General features: G+C 48.4%; 1 protein-coding gene across 4 annotated transcripts in view; it reads right to left on the bottom strand.

Annotated features, from left to right (window-relative positions):
* Window positions 1-13,124, bottom strand: part of LOC125428827 (mamu class II histocompatibility antigen, DR alpha chain-like) — a 75,877-nt gene that overhangs the window by 44,514 nt on the left and 18,239 nt on the right. For 3 of the 4 annotated variants that reach the window (XM_048489513.1, XM_048489512.1, XM_048489511.1), the window contains 2 exons: window positions 11,455-11,605; window positions 9,841-11,135 (listed from right to left, as the gene is read on the bottom strand). In XM_048489513.1, coding sequence (XP_048345470.1) covers window positions 11,132-11,135; window positions 11,455-11,605 — 155 coding nt within the window. In that variant the 3' untranslated portion in view covers window positions 9,841-11,131. Of the gene's footprint in view, window positions 1-9,840; window positions 11,136-11,454; window positions 11,606-13,124 lie in introns of those variants that run through there. The other variant, XR_007243873.1, reaches the window with a different exon arrangement.

Raw genomic sequence — 13,124 nt, 5'->3', positions numbered from 1 at the left:
ACAAACCTATAGGGTTGACCTCACTTGAATGTTCCAGGCCAGCCTGATCCAAGCAGGGTCAGCCCAGGTTGGTACTTGGGTGGGAGACCACCAAGGAAGACTAGGGGGTCACTACGTGGAGTCAGGCAACGGCAAACCACCCCTGAAAGGCTCTGTCCTTGAAATCCCTAAGACTTAATGGCACTTTACACACAGCAGGCAGAGGGAAGGACCCCAGTGAAGTTCATCCTGGCGAAGGGGAGGTTAAGAAGAAGAGGAAGAAGAGTTTGGATTTATATCCCCCCTTTCTCTCCTGCAGGAGACTCAAAGGGGCCGACAATCTCCTTGCCCTTCCCCCCTCACAACAAACACCCTGTGAGGTAGGCGGGGCTGAGAGAGCTCCGAGAAGCTGTGACTAGCCCAAGGTCACCCAGCTGGCATGTGTGGGAGTGCACAGGCCAATCTGAATTCCCCAGATAAGCCTCCACAGTTCAGGCGGCAGAGCTGGGAATCAAACCTGGTTCCTCCAGATTAGATACACGAGCTCTTAACCTCCTACGCCACTGTTGCTCCTTGAATTTCCCAGGCCCAGAGTACCATAGTCATACTCTTCCTTTAGCAGAGGGAAAGGGCGGAAAGAGAGATGTGGCAACCTTACAGGGGCCAGGCATTTCCTGGGCAGTCAGGGATCTGTGATGGATAATTTGACTAATAGGTAAGTACCTGAACAAACTCCATATCTGCTGGATAATTATTTGCTGCAAAATGGAGAATAAATAGACTCTTAGAGCTATTTGTTCCTGTATTTGTTAGATTTATAACCCGCTTATTGTCTTCATTTAGGGAGTCTCAAAGTGGCTTTCAATCGCCTTTCCTTCCTCTCCCCACAACAGACACCTTGGGAGGCAGGTGGGGCCGAGAGAGTTCTGAGAGAACTGGGACTGTCCCAAGGTCAGCCTCCAACTAAAAGTTGGAAGGGGAGGGATCGAGGTCTCACTAGCAGGTCTCAGGGCTGCGCAGACATTTGGCCAGATCTCGGCAGGCTGGCCAGACATTCCTCCCCTTAGCTTCAAAGACGCTCAGAGCCATGTGACTTGTTCAATAAAGTATAAAAGTGAATATATTTTTCTCAGCCTGCCACCTCTGCTATATCAACCTCACTTGCTGAGCAGAAAGAAGGGGGCTTCAGTCTTGTCTCCTGCCTGAACTCTCATTTTCCTCTGCCTTCATTGAATATGATCCGTAAAAACAGTTTCCTGCAAGAAGAATGGTTGCTGGTACTTTTGCCTAGAGACTGATGACGCTGCCCCAGAGGGAATTCTCATTAGTGCTCTTTTGGTCAAAGGCCCCACCCGCTTCCTAGGGCGAAAGAAGCAAAAGCCTTTCCCCTCCCCAGCAGTGAACAACGTTTCCATTGAGGGCTGCAGGTGGGTTGTCCGTGGGGGAGCCATGGGGTCTGGCTTGATCTTGCTGGAGAGTCTGTTGGGGCTGATGGGGGGGGGGGACCCCCTGGAGTTTCTCACCACTAAACCCCATGGGCATGATATGCTGCTGCTGATGGATCTCTTTGTCCAGGGGGTTCCAACCCCCAGACCTCTTGGCATGGGTGGGTGGGTGGGCACCCTGGAAGGGAAGGGAAGTCAGAGTGCGGAGGGGGCAGAATGGGTCTGGTTCCCAAGACATCTGATGCTCCCCCTCCCCAAAAAGCCTTTTCTGTTTTGGCAGCTGGAGGACAGACAGAAGTTCAACAGGTCAAGTACCAATGCATGCAAATGCACCAGCCATTAAAGACAGAGAAGAAAGCACAGAGAAAATCTGGGAGGGGGCAAACCTGGGGGGGGGGGCAGAGCAGGCAGGACCACCCCCAACTCCTCTCTGCTCTGCTCCCTGTTCCCCCTCTTTACAAAATGAGGGCAAGCAGGGGCGTACCTAGGCGAACTTGAGCCCTGGGCAAAACCTGAGTTTGATGCCCCCCCCCATGGGTGGCCACCCTCCCCCACCATGACCAAACAATGATTTTTTCCACCAGGTCGTTTCAAAGTCACCATCACATTATAGAACATCTCCCAACTCACAAATCTGAACATAGCAATGGGCCATGCCACACAGCCGAAATAATATTTGGAAAACATTTTCAAAATGCTTTCAAAATGTTTTATTACTGCTATGAAAACATTTTATGGTGTTGTATCCAGTCCCCAATTGGGGAAACAGCATCACTTTCAACTATTGTATTTAAACTGGGGGGGCCCAGATTCTCTCCCTTTAAGGTGGATTTAAAAGGAGAATCTGGGCTCCCTACTTTAAACACGTGACGCTTGAATCCACCCCCACACTGCATCATTTTAAATGCTGTTCAAACTGGGAGGGACCTCAGTGATTCTCCCTTTAAATCCCATGCCGAGGGTAGGATTTAATAACAACAACAACAACAACCTTTATTAGGCACTGAGGAGAATAAAAGAAAGAAAGAAAAAACAAGCATTGTGGTGGGAAGGGGAGTGAGATTTAAAAAGAGAATCTGGGGGAAATTTAGGGGAGTTACCTCTGTTGGTCAGGGGTGCAATTATTAAGATATAGCAGCACCAAAATTTCAGAGTAGGCCTTCGTTGAGACCCTTACTGATGATAAGCCTCACTCAGATTTGGTGAAGGGGTCTGGTTCAGGGGGGTCCAAAGTTATGGACCCTCAAAGGTGTAGCCCCCATCTTCCTATTAGCTCCCATTGGAAAACAACAATGGGATGGGAGACACTCCCTTTGGGAGTCCATAACTTTGGACTCCCTAAACCAAACCTCACCAAACCTGGGTGATATCATCAGGAGAGTCTCCCAAACAATCCCTGAAATTTTGGTGCTGCTAGCCTAAAATCTGCGCCCCCTGCACGCCAAAAACGGAAAAACACTGAAAATACAAAATCCCTCACAAACCTGCAATTTTGTCGCCCACCACAAGGTGGCGCCCAGGGCAGCTGCCCACTTTGCCCAATGGGAGGTACGCCTCTGAGGGCAAGCCATCGGAGGGTGCTGCTCTGAGCTCCGTACTTCATGAATGCCCCCCTCCCTTGTTGAAACTCAGGGGCGGATTCCAGAGTTTACAACTGTGATTAGGACAACAGTGACAAAGAGCGGGTTACAAAGCAAGAAAACAAGGAACTGAAAACAGAGTCCTACATACAACGGGAAAAAAGGATCAGCGCCTTTAACTAGGGATATATCTCCTAAAAAAGGCCCCTTGAGGTCTCTTGTTCCACACATTGTGGCCATCTTGGCCTCCTCTGACGGGACAGGTCATTCCTCCAGGTAGGAGCTGCAACAGAGGATACGTGCTGGTCTCACCCAATGGCACAAATACCAGAGGGAGGAGGGAGCTGGGTAGAAGATGGAGAAATAGATGGAACGTTCCTCCCAGGGCCCTCTGCACTTGAGAAAAGATTCACCAAACATGCGTGCTTAATCTAGAATATCTGGAATCTAAAAGGTCACCAAACACAGACTCAGCTAAGTTAGAACTTTGCTTATGTCTTGCTCATGTGAGTCATATGTCTTTTAATTAGTCCCCTCCCCCCTCCCCCCGCCATCCCATCATTTATAGCCTCAGGCTCCTTTCATAGACTGTGTAACTAAAAGACTTCCGTACATTTTCACACAACAGAGTCCCTTCAGTTGTGAACTTGTCAGTCAAATTCTCAGGGATCTCATCACTAACTCCTGTGTGTTTTAATGAGGCTTATTCAACTGTAAGCGTTTCATCCTTGTGTGTCAGACACCTTAAGTTGTGATGGGCAGGGTACAAAGCTAATAAAGCAAACGAACCAATAAAAGGTAAGCACAGCATCTTATGTGGAATCAGAACATGTTCTTTTTGAGCTGATATTGTGGTAAAGTTATCTAATAGATGGGTGTCAGTCGTTTGGACTGTGCACAATTCCAGTGCTTGCCCTAGGCACTATTTTCCATAGATACACCCCTAATACAGGCTCAGCACATACATCCCTATGTTGGATGGCAAAGGGCGGACTTTCTTGCGGAGGGAGCTGCTGCTGCTCCCTCTGTATACAGTTGGAGGGTGGGGAGGGGTATTGTTGGCCTCCCAGCTCTGACCCTTCTTTCCCTCCATACCTCCCCCCCACCCCACAGCTATCCATTTCCTGGCACACTTCATCACATGTGCTACCTGCAGAGGTACATCCACCACCAGCAGGAGATACTTTGCATAGACAGCTGCCATGGTGTCAGGATGAGCTGCCTGACAGATTATTCTCTGTCTGGGGCAAAAAATCCAAACTTCACATACACACAACAGGGGTCAGTGCTATCAGTCACAGACCAGGAAAGGGATTTGGGCATCTTAGTTGATAGTTCCATGGGAATGTCAACTCAATGCATGGCAGCTGTGAAAAAGGCAAACTCTATGCTGGGGATCATTAGGAAAGGAGTTGATAATAAAACTGCAAGGATTGTCATGCCTGCCCCTTTATATAAAAGCAGTGGTGCAACCGCACTTGGAGTACTGTCTTCAGTTCTGGTCGCCACATCTCAAAAAGGACATCGAAGAGATAGAAAAAGTGCAGAGAAGGGCAACGAGGATGATTGAAGGATTGGAGCACCTTCCTTATGAGGAGAGGCTGCAGCGTTTGGGACTCTTTAGTTTGGAGAGGAGACGGCTGAGGGGGGATAGGATTGAAGTCTATAAAATTATGCATGGGGTAGAAAATGTTGACAGAGAGAAATTTTTCTCTCTTTCTCACAATACTAGAACCAGGGGGCATTCGTTGAAAATGCTGGGGGGAAGAATTAGGACTAATAAAACACTTCTTCACGCAACGTGTGACTGGTGTTTGGAATATGCTGCCACAGGAGGTGGTGATGGCCACTCACCTGGATAGCTTTAAAAGGGGCTTGGACAGATTTATGGAGGAGAAGTCGATTTATGGCTCCCAATCTTGATCCTCTTCCCAGTCTGAGATTGCAAATGCCTTAGCAACAGACCAGGTGCTCAGGGAGCAGCAGCAGCAGGCCCCTTGCTTTCACCTCCTGCCTGTGAGCTCCCAAAGGCACCTGGTGGGCCACTGCGAGTAGCAGAGTGCTGGACTAGATGGACTCCTGAAAGGGTCTGATCCAGCTGGCTTGTTCTTATGTTCTTATGTCTAAATACTGTTGCTGTTACTTTCACTTTTGCAGGTTCTAATACTCCATATATACTGGGACTGAGGGCAAGAACCCCCAGTTCCAGCACCCTGCAGTCAGGGCGACACAATTAAACAAAGTTCATTCCTTTTTAAAAAGTTGACTTTGTGAGAGTATGTTCAGCCTTACCCAGCTCCGCACCCATTTTTAGCCGTGTCCGCAGTTACTCAACTCACACCCCTGCAATCAGGAGATGGGGGGGTCGTGCTGGGGTCTCCAAAGAAGGGTGCCCCCTTCAACTCCACCCAGCTTTGTATTGATGAGGATGGAAGAATGAAGAAGGGCGGAGGGGAGAGAGAAACTTCTGCATCCCAGAATACGGTCTGGACCCCCCCAATCACATTTTTCAACAAAAAACCCAAGTACTGCTGGGCTGCAGGACTCTGTGAGCATCCCTGGAACTGAGAGGCTGAAGCCCCCTGATGGGTAACATTTGGTACCACTTTGCTCAGAAAGTGGGCTTTGGTTTATGATCCACCCTCTGGCTCCTTGCAGGGGAACCATGGAAAAGTTCTGGTAACTGAACATTTATTTTGGGGTGCATGGCTGTTTAAACATGGATATGGGGAGAGTTGTGCTGAAAAGTAAGGCGAGTTAAAAATGTTTTAGATCAATAAGAAACTGAGGGACCGGGAGCTGCAAATAAGGAAATGGGAACCAATTTCCACCTTGTGGGATGGAGAGCCGTATCCTGTGAGACCCCACAACTGGACAAAGGGCTCCAGCTGCGTCTTGTCAGGGGGAGAAATTCCCCCCGGGTTCAGTGACCCCCTGTGTAACTGCTTGTGGACTCCCCAGCACCTGTCTCCCTGTTTCCCAAAGCACCTCCAACAGCACGAAGCCCCCCTCCCACCTCACTTCCCTCTTCTTCTCTGGATCAGCAGGTGGGTCCCAAGAACCCGGGAGGCATCCCTTTGACTCCACAGAGAAAGAGCCCTCTCTGGAACAGCTGCCTTTGTCTTAGGAGGATCCATGGCTTGCAACTTCCTAATATTTTGAAATTGGCCCCCAGTCCTCATGAGAATCCACCTACCAGTGTTGGTTGTAATGTTGAGGGGGGGGGGGGCAGGGATGTTGCTGGAGTTTGTTCTAAAGAAGCCTGGGGACAGTAGTTGTAGCTTGTAGTTATCCCCTTTGTAGTTTGTCTCTCTTATAGTCTTGTAGCTTGTAGCTTTGTAGTTTAATTCTGTAGCTTATCCCTGTTGTTAGTCTGATAGTTTTAGCTTAGGTAGTAGTTAGTTCCATAGGCTTAGAGTAGGGGCTTTACTTTTTGTGGCCTTAGTAGTGGTTTGGATGACCTATTGCGGGTCCCAAAGGGCACAGTGTTCTGTTTGTTCTGCCTGAGTTAGTAGATGATCTTGTGGGATAGGTTGGGTGAGACTGGATGTAGGATGGTTGTGTCCAACTCCGTTAGTCGCCATCTTGATTTACTTGTTCTGACTTTTTGGTTTATGGTTCTAATTTTAATTTGTAAAGTATGTTTTAATACTATTTGTATGTATCTGAACAGAGCCCTTCAGGGGTGGGCGATATAACAAATCTCATAATGGATGGATGGATGGATGGATGGATGGATGGATGGATGGATGGATGGATGGATGGATGGATGGATGGATGGATGGATGGATGGATGGATGGATGGATGGATGGATGGATGATGTGCCCCCTTCACATCTTCAAAATTCCCAAGGTGCCCAGGGGCTGAATGAGATGGGAGACCCCAGTCTAACTCATCTTTGGCTCTTGGCACTCTCCTACAGATAGAAGGCTGGGTGGCTGGCGTAGCTGAAGACTGAACTTCCTGCTCGGAGGGAGTCCTTCCTTGCTTGCAAAGTCTGGATCAGGCCTGGAGTGAGACTCAGCAACGTAAACACTCACCAGCAACTCTTCTTTGCATGGAGGATTTCACCTGGGGAGGGAAGAGAAACAGTTTGCCATGGAGACGGGGCATTGCTTAATCCAGAGAGGAGGCTCAAAAAGAGCACCTTCATGAGGAAGACGACCTCCCCCCTTCCCAGTCCTAAATAAAGGGAGAGGGTTGATCAAGTCTTTCATGGATTCCTGAGTGAGTGAGGAGTGATCCCAGAGGCGGCTGTGTCCGCTGTCCAGGGTCCTGAAATGTGAGAACTCGTGCCTTGGATTGGGCCAGGCAGCTAACACCAGAGTCAATATCTCTCCCTCCACTCCACCACCTCCTGAGTCTCTCCTGTTGGCGCTGGAGTGGTTCCACACCTTCTCCTCTGTGTTCTGGGATAAATTGTGCCATTTGCATTGCTGATAAAGGAAGGGGTCAAAAACACCTCGGTCCACATGATATCCAGATCTCCCCTCTGCTATTTGTAATGAACGTTCAGTTTCCCCTTTGGCGACAGGCAGAGCTCATCCAACCATGCAGCCAGGCCTTTGAAGATTGGGCACCAAGTTCACCATCCTGGCAGTTTTAGTCCACGTTCTTATGAGTGGGGAAACAAATCCAGTTCACCAGATAAGAGCCCACCATTGTTAAGCACTAGGCCATGTTGGCTCTTTTCTTTCCTGTTTTAACTCCTTCCTACAGGCTCAGTCACGTGCATGTGCTAAACCACACGTGTACTGGGGAGGGGGAGGCTACAGCAATGGGAAAGCTCTGCCCTTTGCACTAGCTCAGAGGCAGCCTTAGCAGGGGAGCCCAAGGAGCTGGTTACACGACATGCTACATTTTGTAACTTGGGGTAACAGCATATGCAGGATCATGCATGTAAGAACAGACCGGGAGGGGGGAGAACACTACATAGAGAAGCCCCCTCCCCCCCCAAGCTATTTGCAATGCAAGCTAAGATTGTCTGTTTGTGGGTGTTATAATGAAGTAGAAAGGAAAGTAAGATGTCTCAAATCTGGCCACCCACTGCAGGATAATTGTGCCATTTCCTTTGCCAAAGGGGACGAGAGCACCTCGGTCCACATTTATTTATTTATTTATTTATTCATTCATTCATTCATTCATTCATTCATTCGTTTGTTCGTTCGTTTGTTCGTTCGTTTATTTATAATCATTTTTGTATACCACCCCTCCCCCGAAGGGCTCTGGGCGGTGAACAACAGAATAATAGCAATTCAACAATTCACATTAAAACCCCAGTTAAAACAGCGGATTAAACAAATTTATCGGCATCCGGCATAAAACTTCATAAAACTTCATAGGCCCACCCTGGAAAAAAACAAACCCAGAGAGTTGGGCCCTATAAAAGTTAAGGGTCCAGAGTGTAAAGGGGGGAAGAGGAGGGCATACATCAGCGGCCGGCCTCTCCAAACACCCGGTGGAACAATTTGGTCTTACAGGCCCTGCGGAACTCTCCAAGATCCCGCAGGGCCCGGATAGCTGGTGGTAAAGTGTTCCACCAGGCAGGGGCCAGGGCTGTAAAGGCCCTGGCCCGGGTAGAGACCAGCAACATCATTGAAGGGCCGGGGATAGCCAGCAAGTTGGCCTCTACCGAACGCAGAGGCCGCACAGGGACATATGGAGTAAGACATTCCCGAAGATATGACGGTACATGATATCCAGATCTCTCTCATGCTATTTGTAATGAACGTTCAATTTCTCTTTTGGCGGCAGGCATAACTCATCCGAACATGGAGCCAGGCATTTGAAAATTGGGCACGAAATTCATCATCCTGGTAGCTTCAGTCCACGAAAATTAAGGACAATGGACAATGGAGCACCCTGGCCCACATTATATCCAGACCTCTCTAGATATTTGCTGAGGAAGCCGAGGTTGTCTGTCTGAAGCAGATGGCCTTGCAAAACTGATCACCCATTTCAGGATTATTATGGGACTTCCAATGCCAAAAATGAAGGCACTCAGGACATCTTAGGTCAGGCTATTTCAAGGACACACACACACACACACACACCAGTGCTATTTGCAATAGATGCTAAGGGAATCTGTTTGTGATAGTCAGAGTTCATCTAAAAATATGAGTTTTAAAATCGGCCAACAGTTTAAGGATGATTGTAAGACATGGAAGGCTGAAAAATCAAGGGAATCCGAATATCCTAGCCTAAAGTATGTTCCCAGTAACAAAATAAGACTCTCTTCGGTCAGGGTTGTCTTCCAGCCTTATTACTAATAGTAGTAGTTTGTCATCAAGTCACAGCTGGCCTCTGGCGACCCCACAGGGTTTTGAAGACAGGAGGCATTGAGCGGGGCTGTTTGCCACTGCCTGTCTCTGGCCCTTTTCGCACATGCAGAATAATGCATTTTCAGTCCACTTTATGGCTGGACTTTACTGTCCGTAATATTAAAATCCACTTGCAAACAATTGTGAAAGTGGATTGAAAGTGCATTGCTCTGCATGTGCGGAAAGGACCTCTGTGTTACACCCCTGGGATTCCTTGGAGTTCTCCCATCCAAATACTTGCCAGGGTCGAGGCTGAGCATGTAAGACTGGCCTGAGGCCACCCACCAAGTTTCTGTGGCGGAGGGGGGATTCGAACCGGGGTTTCCCAGTCCGACACCTGAACTGCTACACCACACTGATTATCTCATTTCCAGCCTTATGCTCAATGACGAACGCATGTCTGCTGGCACACAGGATAGGAGGAAGGTCTGGCTACACCTTCGTGGCTCCTCCTATATTTTTAGTTCTGCAAAACCTATGCTGTAAAACAAAGCAACAAGACTCAGAAGCATTTAGACAATACAAGGATCCAATTTATTTCTTTTCCAGAAAAGTGATCAAGTGGAAATGCTGGAATGGGGTGTTTCCATGGAGACGCCCTGCCCAGAGCATATTTATATAGCAAAATCACTCCCCAATTGCCTCCCCAGTCTTAATCACAGAATCATGGAAGGGACCCCAAAAGGCCATCCAGTCCAACCCCCTGCCATGTAGGAACACATGATCAAAGCACCCCTGACAGGTGGCCAACCAGCTAGCATATTTTTTATTTATATTTATTCCCCATCCTTTACCACAGTCTCACAAAAGAGCCAGGGGTGGGGGATTTGCTCTAGAGGAAATGAGGCTCATTCTGGAGACCACTGAAGGGGACCCCAACCCAGGATTATTATGGGATAAGGGGCTGTTGGCAAATGGCGAGCACAGAATCTTCCAAGCACAAAATCTCCTGATGGCTTCACTGCGAAACCACATCTGGGTGAAGGGATCAGGTCCTTCTCTCCCTCACTGGCAGTGACTTTCCCTGGAGGTGGATTCCTTTTTCTACTGACCCCACCGCTCCCAAGAGCCCTTAACAGACAGCAGACAAATTGAGCCGATAGAGCTCCTGTGAGTCACACAACGAACTCAGAAGGTTTTCTCTAATTCCTATTAAGTGAAAAAGGTTTTGGTCCAGTGGCCTCAGCTCAGATGCACACAAAAGCTTCTACCAAAAACAAAACTTGGTTGGTGTAAAAAATGCTGCTAGAATCCATTTTTTTCTCTGCTGCTTCAGACCAACATGGTGACCCACCTGAATTTCTTCACTATATGAGTTGCTTTTAACTGGAGATATGTCCGAGGAGGAACCTGGGACTTCCCAAACATGAAGACAATACTCTGTTGCTGAGATACAGCCCCTCCATCACTTTAACTCTATGCCAAGAAAAGATTCACCTGTGTGCCTTCTGCCTGTCACAAAAGATTCACCTGTACGACTTCTGCCTGCTATTAACAGGAGAAGAGCCAGTCCAAAGGTGTCTCAGTCAGCTGTCCTTCTTCACTGGCTGCAAACAGGGAGAACTAAGACTTCCCAATAGTGGGATGCCCGGGGACATAGCAGGCTCTCTCCAGATCCCTGACAGGGTAGAAATCAAGTGGCCATTTCAGTGTGGGAGCCACATTGGCGGGGAAGGGCCACATCAAAGGGTGTTGGGGATCAGGAGAGTGGTTTTGCCAAGGAAGGAGGCGTGAGGATGCAAGTCAAGAAAGAGGCAGGCGCAGATCTCAGCAGGGAGGGACTCAGAGTGGTACATCTGCCTTTGGTTACCTGGAATGGAAGGAGAACAGGGCAGGTGAAAGAATGTACCTGGCCAAAGAGATTCCCCAAAGAGGAGCCCTCCAGAGCATCTCATGCAGCCAGACATCCCCCCCAACACACAACACATTTAAGGTGTGGCTTAGCAAGCCCCTCCTCCAGCTATGACCCAGAGACCTTCTTCCTTGCCTCACCCTTCCTGTCCGTCCTCCTCACCCATTTCTGGCACCCCTCAATAACAGGGAGGGTCCCCCGCTCCCACCCATCAAACCTGGCAGCATGAGACCTCCCCCCCCAGTCTTAGGGCCTGCTGGCTGCATGCTGGACTCACATGGGCCTCCGGCGAACGTTGGCCGCATTCAACCGCCGGTTCTTCATGATGAAGACGATGCCCACGATGATGCCCGTGATGCCCACAACCAGGCCCAGACCACACAACACGTTCGCCTTCGTCTCTGGGAGGGGCTCAGCACTGTCGGCGTCTGAGGAAGGAAGGTGGGTCAGCAGAGGCAGGAAGAGGGACTTGGCCCAGCTCCTCCTCTGTGATTTCTGCCCCCCCCCCTGGGCCTTCCACCTCTCAACTGACCCTTGCTGGCTCCGTTAAAACCTTGAAGTCATTATTACTGAAGAAGGAAGATAATGCATCTGCAAAATAAAGACTTCTTCTTCCAAATAAAATATTTAGGTTTAATAATCACGCATAGAGTAAAAAATATGTTTAAATATAACTATGGGGAAAGATGGAAAAAAACAGAAAAACAATTAAAAGAATGGGAAAAGAAATGCCTATTGATCACGGGGAAAATCAAAGCATTGAAAATGTGCGTAATGCCAAAAATGTTCTCCTTATTCCGAACCCTTCCTTTGGTAATAAAGAAGAAAGAATTTGAGGAATGGGATAGAAAGTTGAAAGCATGAGTATTTAATAATAAGAATTCAAGAGTAATGAATAAAATGTTGTATATGACAAAGAAATGTTTGGGCTGGGGAATCCCAAAAATGCAAGAATACTATGAAGCATTTCAGATAAAGTGTTTGATGGGGATAAGAGAAGAAAATAATGGATGGATGAGATTTGAAAATGAAATAAATAATGAAGAGGGAAAATACGGAATGTATACCAATAGGATGGAGAAGGGAAACCAAACTATAATAGGTCCAAGAAAGGTGAATTTGGACATATGGGAAAAATGGAGAGAGAAATGGATGCCCGGGACCCTGGGGGCGGTGCCAGTGGCAAGTGTGGCAGGAAAAAAAGGAAAGTAATAAAATTTTTGGAGAGACAAGCAGGGGCGTAACGAGGCAGCCCTGGGCAAACTGTAGCCCTGGGCAAAACCTGAGTTGGATGCCCCCCCCCCCATGGGCGGCCACTCCACCACGACCAATTTTTTTTTTGCACCAGGACATTGGTGCCTGCAGGGGGTGCATTTTTAGACATATCAGCACCCATTCTTTGCTAAGGAGATGGGGGCTACCCTTTTGAGGGTCCATAACTTTGGACCCCCTGAACCAAACTGCACCAAACCTTGGGGGTGCCATCATGACAGTATCCCGATGATACCCTGAAATTTTGGTGCTGATACGTCCAACAATGCCCTCCCTGCAAGAACATCCCAAAATTTGCCCAAGAATCTTTGTTCTGCATTGAGTTTTCTGCATTGCTGTCAATGGGGGTTGCAGGCTGGGGGGGGCACATTTCTGAAGGCACAGTCTCATAACTTTCAGGGTCTCATAAGGAGACTTCCCTAACGATACCTCCCAGGTTTGGTGCAGTTTGGTTCAGGGGGGCCAAAGTTATGGACCCTCAAAACTGTAGCCCCCATCTCCTATTAGCTCCCATTGGAAACAATGGGGGATAGGGGCACCCCCTTTGGGAGTCCATAACTTTGGACTCCCTGAACCAAACCTCACCAAACTTGGGGGGGTATCATGAGGACAGTCTCCTGATGATACGCTGAAATTTTGGTGCTGCTAGCCTAAAAACTGCGCCCCCTGCAGGCC

Source organism: Sphaerodactylus townsendi, linkage group LG03 (assembly GCF_021028975.2).
Source record: "Sphaerodactylus townsendi isolate TG3544 linkage group LG03, MPM_Stown_v2.3, whole genome shotgun sequence".
NCBI classification, from domain to species: domain Eukaryota; kingdom Metazoa; phylum Chordata; class Lepidosauria; order Squamata; family Sphaerodactylidae; genus Sphaerodactylus; species Sphaerodactylus townsendi.
This window is presented reverse-complemented; position numbering and strand designations above follow the sequence as displayed.